At 47.3% G+C, this 12454-nt stretch overlaps 1 protein-coding gene across 1 annotated transcript; it reads right to left on the minus strand.

The window, feature by feature from the left end:
- Positions 1 to 4642: 4642 nt before the first annotated feature.
- LOC123147031 (disease resistance protein Pik-2) lies at positions 4643 to 8637 on the minus strand. Its single transcript, XM_044566286.1, has 3 exons — positions 8085 to 8637; positions 7597 to 7989; positions 4643 to 7155 (listed from the first exon to the last, which is right to left on the minus strand). Exons 1-3 carry the CDS (start codon positions 8483 to 8485, stop codon positions 5205 to 5207), a joined length of 2745 nt encoding a protein of 914 aa, XP_044422221.1. The 5' UTR covers positions 8486 to 8637; the 3' UTR covers positions 4643 to 5204.
- Positions 8638 to 12454: the final 3817 nt, after the last annotated feature.

The following is a 12454-nucleotide window of genomic DNA, read 5'->3' on the forward strand; positions in this document are numbered from 1 at the left end:
GTGCTCTCGCCATACTTGAGAAGACCGACGATGAACATCAAGATGGAGGCTGCCCGAAGCAAGCTCCCAGTACTACTGGCAATGAAAACATACTTGTAGAGTACATAGCTAGCTCCCAAGGTTTCCACAACAAGCGTGAGCAGGTGCCGATCCCAGAGCCGACTATCCTCGATTGCGTACGCGGTGATGCTGTCCGGACCACCCAAATGCACCAACAGAAGCGGTGCCCAGAAGGCCACCAGCTGGTGCTTCCCTGTCGGATTGCAGCCATAGGAAAATAGGTTTTAAAGAGCAAATAATCACTGATTCTACACTATTAATCAGTAATTTAGCAGCAAACCTCAGATGTTAGGGGGGCCAGGCCCCCGTCTCCGCCACTGTTGAGCAGTTGTACTTCCTCTCTCATGTTAGCAACTGCTATTAGCAGTTGCCATTTTGTCTCACACATTAGCAAGGACAATCGTGCATTCACCATTCCTCTAGGCATGCTATTATTCTTACATTGCACTTGTTTCGTTTTTCTCCAGAAGATGACTGCTGTCAGCTTGACAACCAAAATGCACTCAATGAAGATTTTGGTTCTTGACTCTATTGGCTTAATCTGGGTGTGGTTGTTGACTTCTTGAAGTGCTTCCCCTGCTTGGAGAAGCTCTATGTGATTGTGAGTACTCATATTTATTGCTAGAAATGTCAAAACAACATTGGTTCAAAATTATGATCTAGTGAGTACTAGTACTTAGCTGCCAAATTGTTAAAAACTATCTTTATATCATATATTTTTCTATCCCCAGTTGAATCGGCACAAGGAGGTAAATTATGTGTGGAAGCATGGTCCATTGGATCCAGTTCGATGCCTTGAGCTCCATCTAAAGAAAATGGTGTTGGCGGGCGACTCGGGCGGCGGCGCGGCTTCCCTCCTCCTCTTCCCCTTCCTGCCCTTCCCCACCCTTGCCGCCGTCCGCAGCCGCTGGGGCAAAGCCCCTCGCAGTGGCTGGCGGCGGGGCCCCTCTCTCCGCCGTGCGGGGTTGGCCGGTGCGCGGGGCTCGGTGGTGCGGCGGTGGTGGCTCCCCGCGGCGTGCGTGCGTGCGGCGGCGTGGTGGGCGACCGCGGCGGCGTGGCGGCTGCGTGCCCGTGGCGGCGGCGGTGGTTCGGATCTGGCCACGGGCTGCTGCGGGCGGATCTGGTGGATCCCTTCTCTACGTGCTCTGGCTCGGCCTCCCTTTCCTCTGTCGGGGCCGGAGGTGGGCTAGAGCTGGTGGAGGTGGGGGCGCGCCGGCCAGATCTGACGCGACATTTCCGGCAGGGAGCGCGGGTTGGGGCAGCGGCCGGGCGTGGCTGTTGCTCCGGCCATGGGCGGCAACGCGAGGAGATCCGGGGGTGGTGGCCTCCCGGTGGCGCGGCGGCTACACGGTGGCCGGCGGCTCTGGCCGCAGTGGCGGCCGGCTTATCCGGCGTCAGATCGTCTGCGGTCAGGTCGTTTTGACCTTTGCTTCACCTCCTCGTTGTCCAGGCTCTGCTTGCCTCGATGGGCTGGCCCGCTCCCAGCTATCGGCCATCGCTCGTCTCGCGGCCGGTGTCGCGGGACCGAGCTCTCTCGCGCCCGGCAGCAGGATTGAGCTCGTCTCGCGCCCGGAGGCAAGATCGAGCTCGTCTCGCGCCCGGTGCTGCAGGACGGGGCGATGGTGGCCTGTTGAGGCCGGCCTATTGGGTCTCGATGCTGGGGGGCACTCAGGGGTGCGAAAGGCTGGGCCTTTCCGCTCGTCTCTTTGGTTGGGTAGCGATGGGTCTCGGGTGAGGTGGTGTCTTGGTCTTGGATGCCGGGGTGGCGGCCCTGGTGGTGGTAGCACGGTGCTCATGGGCAGAGCCCGTGGCTTGGTGCTGCCCGGCTGCCATGGCCGTGTGGGCGGCGTGGTGGCCAGGGTGTGGCGTTCGGTGGCGGTGAGTGTTGGCCGGGGTGAAAACTTGTTCTATCCTCGGACGGACCGGCAACGCTGAAGCTCATTCCCTTCTTGAAGGCGTCGTCGCGGCTCTCATTGCCCGTTGTGTTGCTCCAGGGAAAACTCTGACCCTCTGGTCGGGCGGCGGCGGTGTTCCGGTGTCGTATCCTTCCTGAAGACGCCGCCTTGGAGTCCACGGTTCGTCGTATGCGGCTTCATCTCTTCGTAGATAGGGGTGGTGGTGTTGCGCTCAGTGCCTATGTATCGTGCCTTGTGTGTGTGCGTCTAAGGTGGCGTGCGTTTGTACCGTTGTGTCGATGATCTTTGTTTATATATAAAGCGGGGCGAAAGCCTTTTTCGGTAAAAAAAGTGGTGTTGAAGAATTACAATGGTGACAGGAGGGCATTTACTAACCTTGCTAAGTTCTTTATTTTGAATTTAAAAGTGCTGAAAGAAATGGAAATCGGATTCTTTCACATTGGCAACGACGAGTGAGTGCGTTCTCAACATAGGCAGCTACAAGTTCAGAACAGAGTTTCTCAAGACGCTCGAATTGAACTAAAAGATGACATGGACCTGAAATTCACTGACCACGTGCATACCCATAATTTGTCAATTGCTGATCCCTTTGACAACTCCTTGTGTGGATGCTCCAAGTGTGTTAGGTAGCCCTTCTGAAGATTTTGTCACCGTCTGTCCATAGCCAAAAGAAAGCGGCCGCCCTTGCTTGTCTGTCTAGTGTTGTCACACCCTTATGACGCTCTACAGAATGGTCTACTCACTTCCGGAATGGTATGATTTGTACTGACTCTGGAGCAACCCAGGATTGAGGAGGTGGTGCCTGAGCCAAGGATTAAAATTGATTTTGCAAATGTACAAGACCCTTGAATATTACTAGTTTTTTGTGTGTTATGCTTAGTTCGTACTTGTTGTTTCTACTCTGCTCAAAGTCATATTGTAAGCTTAGACCATGTGTAGGCTACAAGCCTACAACTAATATATTTGTGTCTCTACCTCTTGCTTTGATGAAAGAACATAGTCTTGTATTTCTTCGTTTAAAAGAGTGCAGTGTAAAGTTTATTTCCTGGCATGCAATTCATTACAACTTTGTTAGCAGGTCATTGAGACCACCTGTAGACTACAACCAATATCCGCAAACTTGTCTGCTAGTTTAGTCAGGAATGTATGGTTGGTTCACCGAATTCATTTCTTTCACAGATTTTAAATTTGATATCTTGCGTTTATACCATTCTTCTATTCTCATAAAAGAAAACGAAGTAAAATTTATATTATATTTTCCTGTGTTAATTTAAGGTGGATTTACTCTGTATTTTTTTGGGTTTCATGACCTCATTCTGTCATAAATTGCTATATTTACATGGCTGAATCGATAGCATGGAGCAATTGGTTATTGTGTTTAGATGATTGATTCCGCTGGTTTTTTTATCCCCATCCATTTATTTGTTGACATGGCACATGAAGATTGCCTGATGGGGTTTACACTCATCCAGTGGATGATTTTGGCTATGGATTATCAAAAGATGAAAGTTACGAAGAAAGCAGCTTATCAAGCGATGTAGTAAATTTATTTTGTCTTGCTTTTATGTGGTTGCCGTACTTTTTTTGGCTTCTTCAGGAAAGAGATGCTTCTCCTGTTTCCCTTTCTGTTCACACATACCAAAAATGGGAAACTTTCATCGACTTTGTTTTATTTAAGAGATTCTATTTTCGCTGATCGTCCCCTTCTTTTACCAATCTGCTGTTAAATCATTAAGGGAGATTTCTCAAAATTTTGCAAGGAGTCAGATGTGTTTTTCATTTGATGCATTTTTTCTTGAAAAAATAAATGTTGCAGTGCATTTGGATGTATTTTTTTCATTATTAATCATTATTTATTTATTTTCTTATTCAGATTAAAAGGTTAAATGTACACAGCTTTGGTAGAGATGTTTTCTCTGGTTATCCAATCATGCATTTTCATGGGTTTCCAGTCTTTGGCCTTTGCGTTTCTTTAGTCATCACCCGTCGTTGTTCATTACATTACATTCCTTCATTCCTTCATCACTCGTTGTTTCTCAAGCACCTATATTCTGGTGTTAATGTCTGAATTTTGTCGGGGCCAACTTACCAGAAGATTACATTGATCGATTACATTAATCGAGCACCCGGACTGAATAACCAACCAACCTTTTTGCAACAATCGAGCAGTCTGCAGTAGCTCTGAGAGAGAAAATATGTTTGCTTGAATGTTTCAGAGCTGCATTCAGACGAAAAATGGCATGTTCGGTCCCAGTGCAGGACCTAGTGAGTATCATTTTCCAGGTGCTGCGATCCAATGTGACGATGTGCCGTGCTGAGCAACTAACCGATCCAGGGACCAACCTGACAGCTGCATCTACATGCCAAGAAGCTTTGACTCGAGAGAGAAATCGCTTTCATCCACGCTGACAGAGAAGACAATAGCCCAGATGCATGTGCAACCAAACCAAACAGCTCTCAACTTGTGCCGAAGCGAAGTCACTCTGACACTGAATAACCCAAGTCAGTCACAAGCGACACAACTCCATGATGACAGTCAGACAACAATAGCCTGAATGCATGCACGCCCAAACCAAATACTAGCTCTAAAACTTTTGCCAACCGGCACGTATACTACACACGATCGATCAGCCCCAATTGAATGCAGAGAAATCACAGAAGATACAGAGCTCAGTTCGGTCTCCGTAAATCATATGCAAACAATAACAGAGTTTCATTACGACAGGAGTTAAATAGAATTCCCAAGGTTCCCCAGCAGCGAATAAAAAACACATCTACTAATGTCTGTTCTACTTATTAATCAAGAAACCCAACAAGACGGGGGAGGCTGGCGATCAGATTTAGGAAAGGAATATAGCTCGCACAGTCGCACTACAGGCAAAGCACCTTGAATGCATCATCTAATCACACAAATTCGCTTGGGGAATCTGGTATCTCCATAGGAATACATGGTGAATCAAATGCTGGTAGCCGGCCAGTTGAGTTGCAGACTTGCAGTAAGTAGCAGGAAAGGAATGGATAACCGTGTAGCTCTCCAGATGCATGCAGGACTTGAGTTGGATCCACCAACTGCTGTTCAACTGATGTTTCTTATTGTTTCAGAACGACGGATGCACAACACAGTTTAGACAACTGTTACCCGTAGGAATGAGTAAAATTAACCATGATCATTTGAATTACCGGGATAAGGCAGCTAGTTCTTGGTGGCCGGTATCTCCATCGGACACCTTAATAGCTCAATAGCTCAATCTTTTCCACCCTCTTTCTGTCTTCTGCGATGGCCTCTTCCCATTCCTTTTCATCCTTAAACATGCCATGTTCATTGACTCTACGGACACGAATCTCGCAGTCGGAGTGCAAGTTGATTGCTTTTTCAATGGAAGACTCCAAAGCCTCCACCTTGGCTGGAGCTGCTCTGTAACAATCAAATTCGACCTCGAGGTGTGCAAGGCCTGAAAAATGCTCGGCACCCAAGTATGCAAAAAAGTCGGACACCACCCACATTGCGCTCAAGTCAAGACGGAGCTGTCGGAGTGCTGCCACAGCATCCGGTTCAAATGTTAGCCGCAGTCCATTTGTTGGTTCCAGGAGAAAAGCAGGATGTAAGACTGACGTATATTTGAACTGCAGCACCTTTAGCAGTTTGAATCCATTACTACCCACGGTCAGCTTTTCGATGACCCCTGTAACGCATAGCTGAAGATGGGCCATAGAAGGCATGCCCATGAGGACTTGGAGACCCTCATTATCAAATTTCTGGACCATTATGGATAGCTTCACGAGATTCTTGAGGGAGGCCATTCCCTTGGGAACCATTCCAATCTGTGGCCAAATTTTAAGAACTTGGAGGCATGGGTTACAGAACAGACGTTCGGCTATCTCTGCATTAGTATAAAGATAGCGAAGGTTGCATTTGCCCAACTCATTTACTTCCTCCGCAAATCTCACTGGGTCGTCAGTTTCGTGGACGCGTAACTCCTCCAAGGCCTGCAGACTCCGGAACCCACTTGTACGTAATTGTGTTTCATTAGATACAAATAGGCGTACCAATTTCTGCAACTGCGCCACTGTTGATGGCAGTCTTGTAAGCGAATAACAGTGTCTCAAATCGAGAGTCTCTAAGTGCTGCAGCTTTCCGATTTCACCAGGAAGCTCAGTAAACCTAGAACGGCCAATTCTCAAATACCTCAGCTGACGCGAACTACCTATATGTTTTACATGCTTGTTTTCCAACCGTTTACATCCAAAAAGATCCAACACCCGCAAAGCATGGAAGTCCACAAGATGGGGAATCTGCTCAACAGGACAAAATGTAGTCAGCGAGCGAACATGTAACTTGGTTTCTGTGACTGCACAAACTGCACCTTGATGCTTTCCGCCACTAGCTTGTACGGACAGACGACGAATCTTCCTGGGACAAGAATTGCGTACGCGTCCATTTAAAACAGTGGCAAAATTCTCTTCATCTGATAAAGATATGATAAGGTCAAGCACCATATCATGGACTCGACAATATTTCACAATACCATTATCATAAATGTCAATTGGCTGGATCATATTTCTGTTAACGAGTTCATTGATACAGTTCTCTGCTACCTCATCCAAACGTCCCCATCGTCTATCAAGGAATCCTTCGGCCATCCATTTCCATTTCAGTTCTTCACAGTTGATCTTGTAGTCCTCTGGATATATACACAAGTACAACAAACAAGTCTTCAAATGGTGTGGAAGATCCCAGTAACTAAGTAATAGTATATCTTTCATCCCTTTTAAGTTCCCATCATTATCAAGCGAAGGACCGGTGCCAATGGAATCTTGCAGTCTCTCCCATTCATCCTTCTTCTTATGTGTCTTATTGGCAAGCAAACTTGCAAATGTAACAATAGCCAGTGGCAGGCCGCCACATTTTCTTAAGATCCTAGTAGAAACTTCTTCTAGTTCAGAAGGACAGGGATCATCCGAGGAGAAAATTCTCTTAAAGAACAATTTTCGAGAAGCATCATCATCTAGAGGTACCATTTGATAGGGTTGACCGCCGGAGTTGGAACAACACTGATTAGCTACACCGGTAATGCGTGTAGTAGCAATTATTCTGCTACCATTGTTATTCTCAGGAAATGCTGCCTTGACTAGTTTCCAATCTTGTTCTTTCCATACGTCATCAACAACAATGAAGTATCTGCATTCAATTTGTGCATCATTAAGCATTTCCAATGATGACTTGCACTAGCAACTTGTATTAGCCATAAATATTTTTTTACTTAATAATTTTTCAGTAACCTCTTTGGCATCAATCAAAGTACTAGCTCCGTCCTGATTTATTAGCCCCCCTCGTATTTAGGGTCATAATGTGACCATAATTTTAACTAATACTTTATGACATGCATTAGAAACTATGTTCAAAACGAATCCTAAAACTAGACGCGAGTACTACTAACTACTCCCTCCATTCCAATAACTAAGTATAGGAGGAACGGAGGGAATACTGCCATTAATTCGATCTACAAGTTTCTTTCTTTCTTTAAATAGTTCTTCCCTACCATCCAAGTATAGGAGGAATGAATCATTGCTAGGTATAGACAATAATAAATACAAACAAAACGAAATAATGTAAGAGTACCTCTTTTCGTTCAAGATTTGTGTGGTTTTACGGGATAGTCGGTTTATGTTCCAACCCTCCGACTGACATCCTTTATCATCGATTTGCGACAAAATATCCTTCAAGAGCGTCTGGAGATCAATAGAGCGTGACACCGACACAGAAGCTCGGCATTCGAAATCTTTTCCAACCTTGCGAAACACCTCCATGGCCAGGGTCGTCTTCCCCAACCCACCGGACCCAACAATCGGCACCACTTTCAGCTCCATACTCTCATCCATCAACAAGGCAGTAACTTGCTTCACTCGATCGTCCATTGCCACCAAGCCCTTGACCTCCTCGTGGAGCGTGCTTATCCATGGATCTATCTCCACCGTCCTTGTTGCACTGTAGTAATTCTCATCAAGCTTGTACCTAGCACCATTTTTTGACAATAAGAACTTAATCAATCTCCATGTAGCATCGAGAAATAGCTCATACAACCCCAAGAGTACGTAGGAAGCTTATACCTGCCACGCCGCTCGCTTTCCTCCATCACGCGAGCTTTGAGCTCTTTGATCTGGGTCGCGATGTCATGGCGCGCCCACAGAGTCTTGAGCCGGCGGGCCGTCCTCTTCATGAACTTTGGTTTGGCACCTCCGTTTCCAAGCCGGTCCATGAAGCGGTCGATGCAGTCTTCCATGTCGTAACTGAGGTCGCGCACGTTGTCTCTCCAACCCTTTGCCGGGCCATCGAGTTTCTCCATGCCCGCCAGTGTCTCCAGCAAGATTTGCATCCTGCCGAGTTCACGCTTTAGGAAGTCGATCTGCTTGCGGATACCCGTGAGCAGCTTATACTTGTCGCTGAGCAAGGTAGTAAGCTTGACGAGGAGGGAGTTTATCGCCCCCGTCCCGATGCTCACCCCCGCCATATTCTTTGATGAATGAAGGAAGGTAGACAAGTTCTTAGGAAGAGAAGCTGCTGCCGAACGAGTGCTATGGATGGGCTTGTTTGGTGGAGAAGCAATGGCGCTGGGCACTAACCGTAATGGTTGGATTGGACAGTTCTACCGTGCTGAGTCCTCCTTGATGGAGAAGCTAGGCTAGTTGTTGCGTGCATTATTGGTGTGGTTGGGTGGTGGAAGGACGACCGTTCTTTCGGTGAAGCTGGCCTCAAATGGTGACCACGCAACATTGATCTCGATGTAGACTGGATGGCGGAGAACCTTCGTTGTGTGTCGGCAACGAAATGTACCAACATTTCAATGCAGACGCGTGGGTGGACTATTCAACTTTAGGACCGAGGCTTTCATCGCATTTTCGTTAGGATCTGAATCATAGAAAAATTTCAATAGTTTGATTGACGTAATTGGTACCCATACAAAACAAGATTCACATGATTGATTTTTTTTTCAGAAAGATTCAGATGCAAAATTTGATTTAATTTATCACGATGGAACCATAATCTTACACAAAAATGACATCAACAATAATATTCCGTGCTTCCCTTCTTGGTGAAAGTCCGCCACAAGCGACGGCAAGATGTAGGCCCCCTTCGAAACTCAGATGGCTACTCAAAATCCTCGGTTCGAGCTTCTGATCGTTGCTGCCACCTTCTCTCATGGACTTACGAGTGTTCGGCAACTAAAAGTGCTGCTATGCTCTGCTCCGTAGAAGCATACTGCATGTGGCAGCGGCGTGCAGACGGCTATGGGATGGGGCTCTGGGACAAACTTAAAGATCTCTGCTTCACGAAGCTGGGTTTCGACGGCCATCACTGCCTATGGATGAGGAACATTTGCAAGAGTTGTATGAAACAGATTTCTAAAATATATGAGCATGTTTAATGAATAGTTGAACATAATACAAAAAGATTGTGCACGGTAATTTTCTTATATTTATAAATACTTTTTTAGAAATTATCTGAATATTTTGCTTAACGTATTACTTTCCACACTAAATCTTTTTCATAGATGGCAGAACATACTTTAAAGAATCCATTGGGTCATCATAATACATTTTTGTATTGAGCTAGTACCAACTAGACATCAAGCAGGGATGAAACAACAACCAATTCCAATCAATAATACAGATTTCCTATCCGACGGTTGTGAGTGAGTATAGAAGAAAAAACACATATGAAGTTCTAGTTCTCAATTATTATTATTTTTGCAAAAGAAAACATTGTCATTCAGTAAACATTTTGCAGATAGCGCTCACGGCTAACCAAAACCCCACCATCATTATCCTAGGCCATTAATCTGGACATAGGGCCCGCTCGTCAGCATCTATTATCTTCTCTCTCCCTCAGCCCCTTACTCTCAGTGGCATTCCATCGAACAACTCAGGTGCAGTGTCAACTTCGGTGGGCATGGGCGTCACCTAGGCCGTGGTGACCAAGAAGATCGAGACGAGGATGCATGCGCCAGATGGTGTCTTCATCATGGCTGAGGACTGCATGGATATCAAGGTAAGATGACGGTTTTGGGTCGCCTCGCATGTCGCCCGATGTGAGCTACGTGTGGGCCTTTCTGCTCTCGAAAGAAAGTATGGTCGGTTTACATAATTCATCGGACATGAACTAACAAAGATGGAAAAAGAGGAACGAAGGCAACATTACATATTGAGACTTGAGACAGAGGGCACTGATAGCTAGCAAAATGACGACGGCAGCACAACAGGTACTACCCACAGTCATGTTCATACGAAAATTGGCAGATCGGTTGGAATTCTAACTCTGAATGTCCGAGTGCAGTTTCAGACTTGCTGCAGTTCAGTCCCGAGTGACAAAATAAAGAACCAGACAACTCTTAGGCAACAAGCTAGTAGGGCCTAGCTAATGTACATACATGACCAAACTCACAAAGTGACAACTCCATACATAATGACAGAGAACTACTCCCTCCGTTTCTAAATATTTATCTTTTTAGAGATTTCAAATGGTTACCACATACGGATGTATATAAACATATTTTGAAGTGTAGTTTCACTCATTTTGCTCCGTATGTAGTCACTTGTTGAAATCTCTAAAAGACAAATATTTAGGAACGGAGGGAGTACATAACAAGGTGCTACAATGAAAGCTGAATAAAAATACAGTAAAGGGACACTGTTTTCATTTCTGGTTTTGTAGGATTGTTATGCCATTTCTGTTTTTTTTCCCAGGGTTTTATGTGTTCAATATCATCCTTCAGGAGTGTGGCTCAACAAATACTACTGTCGGTATGGTCGAGTGGAGACGACACCCTTTTTTTACCATTTCTTAGAGGTAGATTGCAGCAATAGTTAACCCAGAATACACAAATGGTTTTTGCCTTGTTGTGTTTGCAGGCGTATCATCAGGAGGACCCCATCAGTGTTGGATGTTAGATGTGTATATCCCCGTGCTGTAGATCCCCGTTGTATAAGGGGCTTTTCTGCACTTTACCACACATGTATATGTTCTGACCTTTGGCCTTCAGTAAAGCTAGTTGCTCATTATCCAACATGGTATCAGATGCTAGGCTCGCCTCTCTTCCTCGCATGCTGGAACTCCGTGCTCCCTCCTCCTAGCCTACCTCATCTCCGGCAGTTTCTGCTCGATTCCGGCCGCCCCAGCTCGATTCCTGCCTGTCCCAACTTGCCTCATGCCTCCGCCACCTGCTGCTCTGCTCAGGCCGCCACCCCTCGTCCCGCCCAAAGCCAGGATTTGGCTTGACTGCAGCTGCCCCCGGCTGGACCGCTGCTGCTTGACGCCAGCCCGCCCCGTCCCGCCTGAAGCTGCTGGCACGGCGCCGCTTCCCGCTGGCCTGCCTCGTCCCGCCCGCCGCCAGGCTCTTCTTCCTCCGGCTCGACGCCGCCTCCTGACCGGCCGGACGCCGCTGCTTCTTGCTCCGCCGTGACTTCCTCGTCTTGGATCTGACCGGGGACTTCTTGTCCCGTGCTTCGCCGACCCTCGCCTCGAGCACAACTGCTCGCGCTCGAGCTTCCGCTCTCCCTCTATGGCTGGGGCTCGGGCTGGTTGACCCGAGTGCTTCCCGCAGCGAGCAACCGGGTGCTCGATCCCCCGATCCAGATCGAGTTCTTCTGGGTCCGTTGACTTCAAAAAAAACTGCAGAGGGACTTCCCCATGTCCTCTTCGGGCTATGTCGCGGTCCTTCGGTGCTCGGTGATCTTTGATGGCGCCAACTATGCTGAGTTTGTGGGCTTCATGCGCATCCATATGCGTGGACTCCTTTTGTGGGGTGTTCTCTCTGGCGAGGTCCCCTGTCCGCCATGCCCGGTTGTGCCAGTGGCCCCAATCCCACCAGTGCCGCCGGTCTTTGCTGCTGATGCTTCTCAGGCTGACCGTGATGCTACCAAGGCTCTGGATGATGCTGAGGTACATGCTTATGATCAGCAGGTATCCGCTTATTCTGATGCTCTCTCTGTGTACCGGGATGATCTGTCTGCTTACACTCAGTGGTGCAATGATGATGCTCGAGCTACTGCTATTCTCACTGCGAGTGTCTTTCCTCTATTTGCTTCGGAGTTCATGGGACTTGGCACAGTTGCAGCAATGTGATCTTATCTCTGTCAGCGCTATCAGCCCTCTGGTGATGCTCTCTACCTATCTGTGCACTAGTAGAAAAAGGGTCAAATGTGAAGCACATTAGTGCCGGTTTGTAAAAAAACCGGCACTAATGTGATCAATAGTGCCGGTTCGTGGCTGCGATCAATAGTACCGGTTCGTGTTGAGCCTTTAGTACCGGTTTGTGTTACCAACCGGTACTAACGGGGTAGTGGCAGGCTGGCGTCAGGCCGGGTCCCCACGAGCCCCTTTAGTACCGGTTTGTGTTACCAACCGGTACTAAAGGTCTAACCTATAGTACCGGTTCGTGCCACGAACCGGTACTAAAGGGGACAAGCCTTTAGTACCGGTT

This window comes from Triticum aestivum, chromosome 1B, assembly GCF_018294505.1.
Source record: "Triticum aestivum cultivar Chinese Spring chromosome 1B, IWGSC CS RefSeq v2.1, whole genome shotgun sequence".
Taxonomy (NCBI): domain Eukaryota; kingdom Viridiplantae; phylum Streptophyta; class Magnoliopsida; order Poales; family Poaceae; genus Triticum; species Triticum aestivum.